The sequence below is a fragment of the Lethenteron reissneri genome, unplaced genomic scaffold (assembly GCF_015708825.2).
Source record: "Lethenteron reissneri isolate LAM-NWPU_2019-01 unplaced genomic scaffold, ASM1570882v1 scaffold_1876, whole genome shotgun sequence".
Lineage (NCBI taxonomy): Eukaryota > Metazoa > Chordata > Hyperoartia > Petromyzontiformes > Petromyzontidae > Lethenteron > Lethenteron reissneri.
In genome coordinates, this window is record NW_026891637.1 from 1,999 (window position 1) to 11,494 (window position 9,496).

The window sequence follows — 9,496 nt, forward strand, 5'->3', positions numbered from 1 at the left end:
AGAGACCCAGGGCTTGAATCCAGTATCTCAGTATCGCCGACACGGCCATTGTGAAACCCTGCCTACCCTCGTGTCACCCGACCAGTTCATATGAGGATGCTCGGCATTGCGTGAGTAATTTGACCTTCACGTCCCAGCAGTGACGGACGAGCCCAAATGAGTTCCACCTGGTACCCATGATGTGTCGAGAACATCGGCACTGGGGGAGACAAAGGCGGCTGGGCGTGTGCGTGGCGTTATGGTGCTGGCCACACCACCCACCCATCCCCTGTGTGTGTGTGCTTCAGTGCCTGGCCTTAACAGGCGCTGCTGCTACCTGCTCATAGCAGCGCTTGCCCCAACAGTGTTAGAAGCTACACGGTGGACCTTTGCCTGTATCCGTGTGTGAGTGGTTGGGTGAGTGGGTGAGTCAGTGAGTGGTTGAGTGAGTATAAGTGTGTATAGTTAAGTGAGTCAGTGAGTGGTTGAGTGAGTATAAGTGTGTATAGATGAGTGAGTCAGTGAGTGGTTGAGTGAGTATAAGTGTGTATAGATGAGTGACTCGGTGAGTGGTTGAGTGAGTCAGTGAGTGAGTATAAGTGAGTGTTTGAGTCAGTATAAGTGTGTATAAATGAGTGAGTGGTTGAGTCGGTATAAGTGTGTATAAATGAGTGAATGGTTGAGTGAGTCAGTGAGTGGTTGAGTGAGTATAAGTGTGTATAAATGAGTGAGTCAGTGAGTGGTTGAGTGAGTATAAGTGTGTATAGATGAGTGAGTGGTTGAGTGAGTCAGTGAGTAGTTGAGTGAGTATAAGTGTGTATAGATGAGTGAGTGGTTGATTGAGTCGGTGAGTGGTTGAGTGAGTCAGTGAGTGGTTGAGTGAGTATAAGTGTGTATAGATGAGTGAGTCGGTGAGTGTTTGAGTGAGTGAAAGTGTGTATAAGTGAGTGGTTGAGTGAGTCAGTGAGTGGTTGAGTGAGTATAAGTGTGTATAAATGAGTGAGTCAGTGAGTGGTTGAGTGAGTATAAGTGTGTATAAATGAGTGAGTCAGTGAGTGGTTGAGTGAGTATAAGTGTGTATAAGTGAGTGAGTCAGTTAGTGGTTGAGTGAGTATAAGTGTGTATAGATGAGTGAGTCGGTGAGTGTTTGAGTGAGTGAAAGTGTGTATAAGTGAGTGGTTGAGTGAGTCAGTGAGTGGTTGAGTGAGTATAAGTGTGTATAAATGAGTGAGTCAGTGAGTGGTTGAGTGAGTATAAGTGTGTATAAGTGAGTGAGTCAGTTAGTGGTTGAGTGAGTATAAGTGTGTATATATGAGTGAGTCAGTGAGTGGTTGAGTGAGTATAAGTGTGTATAGATGAGTGAGTGGTTGAGTGAGTCAGTGAGTGGTTGAGTGAGTATAAGTGTGTATAGATGAGTGAGTGGTTGAGTGAGTCGGTGAGTGGTTGAGTGAGTCAGTGAGTGGTTGAGTGAGTATAAGTGTGTATAGATGAGTGAGTCGGTGAGTGTTTGAGTGAGTGAAAGTGTGTATAAGTGAGTGGTTGAGTGAGTCAGTGAGTGGCTGAGTGAGTATAAGTGTTTATAAATGAGTGAGTCAGTGAGTGTTTGAGTCGGTATAATTGTGTATAAATGAGCGAGTAGTTTAGTCGGTGAGCGAGAGTGCGTACGAGCGAGTGACGTTCGGGCTACACGGGACGCCTTTGCCCCTCTGCAGTCGACGCGTCCGGCCACCGTGGCGGCAGCGTCCTCCGTGGGGGTCTCCCCGCCGCTGCCACCGCCGCCACCTCCGGCTCCCCGCATCAAAAAGTTCAGCATCTACCGCTGGGACCCGGACAAGAGCGGCGACAAGCCCAGGGTGCAGACTTTCGACGTGGACCTGAACGCGTAAAGCACGCGCGGACATGCACACACGCATGCACACACACGCATGCATACACACGCATGCATACACATGCATGCATACGCACGCATGCATACACACGCATACGCACGCATGCATACACACGCATGCATACACACGCATACGCACGCATGCATACACACGCATACACACGCATGCATACACACGCATACGCACGCATGCATACACACGCATGCATGCATACACACGCACGCATACACACGCATACACACGCACGCATACACACGCACGCATACACACGCACGCATACACACGCACGCATACACACGCATGCATGCATACACACGCATGCATGCATACGCACGCATGCATACGCACGCATGCATACGCACGCATGCATACGCACGCATGCATGCATACACACGCACGCATGCATACACACGCACGCGCGGACATGCACACATACATGCACGCACACGCATGCACACGCACATGCATACATACACACGAATGCACACACACCCATGCACACACACACGCATGCACACGCATGCACACACACACACACACGGGCATGGACACATACATGGACAAAGATCAAAGATAAAGATCCCCCGTATAGTCTTAACAGACTGTAGGGGCAAGTGCTGTTAGCGAGTATCACCTATGAAGGCTGGCACGGCACACGAGGGGGTGGGTGGCCAGCACCACGCCCGGCCGCCTTTGTCTCCCTAGTGGCGATGTTTACACACCGCACCAGGTACTCATTTGAGGCCGAGTCGACCTAGGGGAGGCCCAGGACCGGTTCAGATAATTGTCACTGGTGTTTGCTGTGAGCGGGAATCGAACCCGGGAATCGAACCGCTCCTCACACATACATGCATACATGCATACACACACACACGCGCGTACACATACATGCGCGCACGGACGCACACATACACACACGTGTACACACACGACAACAACCGCCATTCGCCACTAAGTGGCAGTGACGTCACCACACCGCTTGTGCCAGGCCATGTGCACCTTAAGGCCACGTGAAGTGTCGAACGCCCGCTGGCAGGAGGTCACGGGGCAGACCCAGCAGGAGCCACAGGTCGACTGACTGAGACGACTGGCTGATGCACCACCTGTGCCCCCTACTGTGCCAACTTGCTGTGCTTTACCCACCCGGCGCTCCGCTCGTTGTTGTGAGCGTCGCTCCTCCGCCCTCCGTTGTTGTTGGAGGGCGACTGCCTCCAACTCCCCAGTAGCGTCCTTCACGAGCCTCCTCCACAGAGGCCGATCTTGACACCGCTGGTACCAGTCATTGGCAAGTGCACTCAGCTCCACATCCTCCTGTACCACATCACTCCGTCTCTTCTCTAGCCCGTGCCGCGCCCGTTTAGCCCCCTCGATCCGACCGAACAAAAGCTGTTTAGGCATGCGGTGGCTGGGTATGCGGGCGACATGACCCAGCCAACGCAGCCTTGCCTGCCGGAGGAGCTCACCGATGGGACTTTGCCCAGATCTTTCAAGGATTTGTGAGCTCCTCGCACAATCCAGCCTGCTGGTTAAACCCAGGATGGATCGTAGGCAGGCCAGCTTAAATGTTTCCAATAGGCGAAGATGCTCCATTAGGGGGGTCCACGTTTCGCAAGCGTAGAGAAGGGAGGGAATGACCGTGGCCAAGAAGACTTGAAGCTTCGTGCGGAGCGACAGACCAGGTAGCTTCCACACAGCGTTACGCAACGCTTCATTTTTTAAATCCTTTATATTAAGTTCGCTTGCTTGCGTGCTTTTGCTTGCTTGCTTACGACCGTGCAAATCTTTCGGTCGTTTTTTAACCCACTTCCCGTGATCCAATCGAGCTGACATTTTGCACACAGACTCGTTGTGCGAGACAATTAATGTTCGTGAAAAAAAATTCCTAAATTTTACACTGTTTAGGGAAAATAATTAAATATTTAATTACCAATTGCTTAATACTGGCAGACAATCATCTGACCCATAGGTGGCAGCCATCTCAAGCCAGAGGACGAGAGGACTCTAGCCGCCACGCATATAAAGGATTCATTGTGAAAAACTTTGTTTTTACGGGTTATACTTGTTTTGTTCAGAAGAAGAACCACTCCCTGTTGTTTGGTAGTCTCCGAACGAGTGCCATGGTGTGTAGTAGACTTTGCCGGTCGGGGAGACAAAGGCGGCCGGGTGTGGTGATGCTGTGCCACAGTGCCGATCGCCTTCAAAGGCGCTGCTGCTACTCGCTAACAGCACTTGCCCCAGCAGTCTGTTGAGGCTACACGGGGGATCTTTGTGTTTGTGTCCAGCTGTGGGCCCATGGTTCTGGACGCGCTGATCAAGATCAAGAACGAGGTCGACCCCACGCTGACCTTTCGCCGGTCCTGCAGGGAAGGTCAGACCTCACAGACTCGCACTCGCATGCACTCGCACACACACTCACAAACACACTCACTCACACTCGCACACGTACACACACGTACACTCACACACACTCGCACACGTACACACACACACACTCACTCGCACGCACACTCGCGCACTCACACACACTCACTCACGCACTCACTCACACACACACACTCACACACGTACACACGTACACACACACTATCACACACACACTCACACACGTACACACACACTCACACACGTTCACACACACTATCACACACACACTCACACACTCGCACACACACTCACACACCACTATCACACACACACTATCACACACACACTATCACACACACTATCACACACACTATCACACACACTATCACACACACACTATCACACACACACTCGCACACACACACTATCACACACACACTCACACACGTACACACACACGTTCACACACACTATCACACACACACTCGCACACTCGCACGCACACTCGCGCACTCACACACACCTCACTCACGCACTCACTCACAGACACGTACACACACTCACACACGTACACACGTACACACACACTATCACACACACACTCACACACGTACACACACACTCACACACGGTTCACACACACTATCACACACACACTCGCACACTCGCACACACACTCACACACACACTCACACACACACACTATCACACACACACTATCACACACACACTATCACACACTATCACACACACTATCACACACACACTCGCACACTCGCACACACACTCACACACTCACTCACACACACACACACTATCACACACACACTATCACACACACACTCGCACACACACTCGCACACTCACACACACACTATCACACACACACACTCGCACACACACACACTCGCACACACACACACACTCACACACACACTATCACACACACTCACACACACACTCACACACACACACACTCGCACACACACACACTCACACACACACTCGCACACACACACACACTCACACACACACTCACTCACACACTCACACACACACTCACACACACACACTCACACACACACTATCACACAAACTCATACATACACCCACACGCGGGGGGGGGGGGTTGGGACGGCGTTGTTGACGGCGTTGTTGACGGCGTTGTTGACTGTGTTGATGGTCATCACTTAGACGTTGTTGACGACGACGACGTTGTTGACGTGCAGGAATCTGCGGGTCGTGTGCCATGAACATCGACGGCATCAACACGCTCGCCTGCACCTGCAAGATCGACACGGGCCTGGGCAAGGCGTCGCGTGTCTACCCCCTGCCGCACATGTACGTCATCAAGGACCTGGTTCCCGTGAGTCGCCCACACGCTCACCCACACGCTTAACCACTCGCCCACCCGCACGCTCACCCGCACGCTCATCCCCGCACGCTCACCTACACTCTCACCCACACGCTCACCCGCACGCTCACCCACACGCTCACCCGCACGCTCACCCACACGCTCATCCCCGCACGCTCACCTCACCCGCTCACCCACACGCTCACCCACACGCTCACCCACTCACCCACACGCTCACCCATCTACCCACTCACTCAATCACCCACTCACTCACCCACTCACTCAATCACTCACCCACGCACCCACCCACTCACTCACTCACCCACTCACCCACCCACCCACCCACTCACTCACCCACCCACTCACTCACCCACCCACCCACTCACTCACCCACCCACTCACTCAACCACCCACCCACTCACTCACCCACCCACTCACCCACCCACTCACCCACTCGCTCACCTACCCACTCACTCACCCACCCACTAACCCACCCACCCTTCTCCCCTCCCCCCCCCCCCCCCACCGTGTACAGGACATGAGTAACTTCTACGCTCAGTACAAGTCCATCGAGCCGTACCTCAAGAAGCGAGATGAGTCCCATGAAGGCGAAGCTCAGTACCTCCAGTCGGTTGAGGACCGAGACAAACTGGTGAGCACGTGGTCACCCACGTGGTCACCCACGTGGTCACCCACGTGGTCACCCACGTGGTCACCCACGTGGTCACCCACGCCGTCAGTGGCTGACACAGCAGCAGACACATTGATGACACTGATCAACCAAAAAAAACATTTTTTTTCTGGCCTAGACTTTTGCAGCTGTTCTAGACTAATTTCAGGGTGCCGATTCCAAATCTGATCTCAGATTTGCTCTATCACATCTCATTTTTATGCTAGAGACACCCACAGAGACACCCACAGAGACACCCACAGAGACACCCACAGAGACACCCACAGAGACACCCACAGAGACACCCACAGAGACACCCACAGAGACACCCACAGAGACACCCACAGAGACACCCACAGAGACACCCACAGAGACACCCACAGAGACACCCACAGAGACACCCCAGAGACACACACACAGAGACACACAGAGACACCCACAGAGACACCCAAAGAGACTCACAGAGACCCCCACACAGACCCCCACACAGACACCCACAGAGACACCCACAGAAACACACACAGAGACCCCCACAGAGACACCAACAGAGACACCAACAGAGACACCCCAGAGACACCCACAGAGACACCCACAGAGACACCCACAGAGACACCCACAGAGACACCCACAGAGACACCCACAGAGACACACACAGAGACACACACAGAGACACCCACAGAGACACCCACAGAGACACACACACAGAGACACCCACAGAGACACCCACAGAGACCCCCACACAGACACCCACAGAAACACCCACAGAGACACCCACAGAGACCCATAGATACTGGTCAACAAAACATTTTTTCTGGCCTAGACTTTTGCAGCTGTGCTAGACTAATTTCAGGGTGCTGATTCCAAATCTGATCTCAGATTTGCTCCATCACATCTCATTTTTATGCTATCGGCATACCCCGTTTTCATTGATTTTACCCGAAATTAACTGCGTCACTTATGATTGCAAGTTGTTGCGAGTCAGTGACTGCTTTAGTGTTAAAATATGGTGCTGTATTTTTAGGAGAGTGTGTTTATAATATCATTTTATGTAGATATCCACATTTAATTTTTTTCTTCCGGAGTTTTTATTGAAAATGCAATATTTGATATCTCAAAAACCTGACGTGATAGACAAAAACTGATGCCAGATTTGGAATCAGCACCCCCCAAAATGACCTTATTACTGTGGGAATACCTTGTGCCAGAAAAAGTGTGTTGACCAGTGTGATACGCCGGATAGAGGAAGCTTTTGATTACTCAACTCACCCCCCCCTCCCCTCTCACCCCCCCCTCTCACCCCTCTCTCCCCTCACCCCCCCCTCTCACCCCCCCCTCTCACCCCCCCTCTCACCCCCCCTCTCACCCCCCCCTCTCCCCTCACCCCCCTCTCCCTCCCCCTCTCTCCCCTCTCACTCTCCCCCCTCTCCCCTCTCACCCCCTTACCCCCCCCTCTCACCCCCCTCTCTCACCCCCCTCTCTCACCCCCCCCTCTCCCCCTCTCACCTCCTCTCACCCCCCTCTCCCCTCACCCCCCCCCCTCTCCCCTCACCCCCTTCTTCCCTCACCCCCCCTCTCCCCTCACCCCCCCCCCTCTCTCCCCCCTCCCTCTCCCCTCTCACCCCCCCCCCCTCTCTCTCCTCTCACCCCCCCCTCTCCCCTCACCCCCTTCTTCCCTCACCCCCCCTCTCCCCTCACCCCCCCCCTCTCTCACCCCCCCCCTCTCCCCTCTCACCCCCCTCACCCCCCCTCTCCCCTCACCCCCCCTCTCCCTCACCCCCTCTTTCCCTCACCCCCCCTCTCCCTCACCGCCCCCCTCTCTCCCCTCTCACCCCCCCTCTCTCCTCACCCCCCCCTCTCCCCTCACCCCCTTCTTCCCTCACCCCCCCCCTCACCCCCCCCCCTCACCCCCCTCTCCCCCTCACCCCCCCCTCTCCCTCTCACCCTTCTTCCCTCACCCCCCCCCTCACCCCCCCCCCCCCTCACCCCCCCTCTCCCCTCACCCCCCCCTCTCCCCTCACCCCCCCCTCTCCCCTCTCACCCTTCTTCCTCACCCCCCCCCCTCACCCCCCCCCCCCCTCACCCCCCCTCTCCCCTCACCCCCCCCTCTCCCCTCTCACCCCCCCTCTCTCCCCTCTCTCCCCCTCACCCCCCCCTCTCACCCCCCTCTCCCCTCACCCCCCCCTCTCTCACCCTCTCACTCACCCCCCCTCTCAACCCCCCCCCCTCGTCACCCCCCCTCTCCCCTCACCCCCCCCTCACCCCCCTCTCCCTCCCCCCTCTCTCCCCCTCTCACTCTCCCCCCTCTCCCCTCTCACCCCCTTACCCCCCCCCTCTCCCCTCTCACCCCCTTACCCCCCCCTCTCCCCTCTCACTCTCCCCCCTCCTCCCCTCTCACCCCCTTACCCCCCCCTCTCCCCTCTCACCCCCTTACCCCCCCCTCTCCCCTCTCACTCTCCCCCCTCTCCCCTCTCACCCCCTTACCCCCCCCTCTCCCCTCTCACCCCCACCTCTCACCCCCCCCTCTCCTATCTCCCCCCCCTCAACCCCCCCCCCCCCCCCCCCCCCCGCTCTCTGCACGGTGCAGGATGGTCTCTACGAGTGCATCCTGTGTGCCTGCTGCAGCACCAGCTGCCCCAGCTACTGGTGGAACGCTGACAAGTACCTGGGTCCCGCCGTGCTCATGCAGGTACTCACCCCCACCCCCCGACCCCCGACCCCCGACCCCTGACCTGCGGCATTGGGGTCACCATGAAATTATAGACTGATCATTTCTTAGTCAGTGGGCAAACGTACAAAATCAGCAGGGGATCAAATGTGTGTGTGTACGTAAGTGTATGTGTGTGTGTGTAAGTGTATGTGTGTGTGTGTGTGTTCGTAAGTGTATGTGTTCGTAAGTGTGTATGTGTGGTGTGTGTAAGTGTATGTGTGTGTGTGTAAGTGTATGTGTGTGTGTGTAAGTGTATGTGTGTGTGTGTGTAAGTGTATGTGTGTGTGTAAGTGTATGTGTGTGTGTGTGTAAGTGTATATGTGTGTGTGTGTGTGTTCGTAAGTGTATGTGTTCGTAAGTGTGTATGTGTGTGTGTGTGTGTAAGTGTATGTGTGTGTGTGTGTAAGTGTATATGTGTGTGTGTAAGTGTATATGTGTGTGTGTGTGTGTGCGTGCGTGTGTAAGTGTGTATGTGTATATATGTGTGTGTGTAAGTGTATATCTGTGCGTGTGTGCGTGTGTAAGTGTGTATG

General features: G+C 54.7%; 1 protein-coding gene across 1 annotated transcript; it reads left to right on the forward strand.

Annotated features, from left to right (window-relative positions):
- Positions 1-1,618: 1,618 nt before the first annotated feature.
- SDHB (succinate dehydrogenase complex iron sulfur subunit B) lies at positions 1,619-8,984 on the forward strand (the record flags this gene model as incomplete). Its single annotated transcript, XM_061547646.1, has 5 exons — positions 1,619-1,861; positions 4,151-4,236; positions 5,462-5,598; positions 6,122-6,238; positions 8,841-8,984. Coding segments are annotated over 5 exons (727 nt in total), but the record flags the coding sequence as incomplete, so codon positions are not given.
- Between the last annotated feature and the right edge of the window lie 512 nt (positions 8,985-9,496).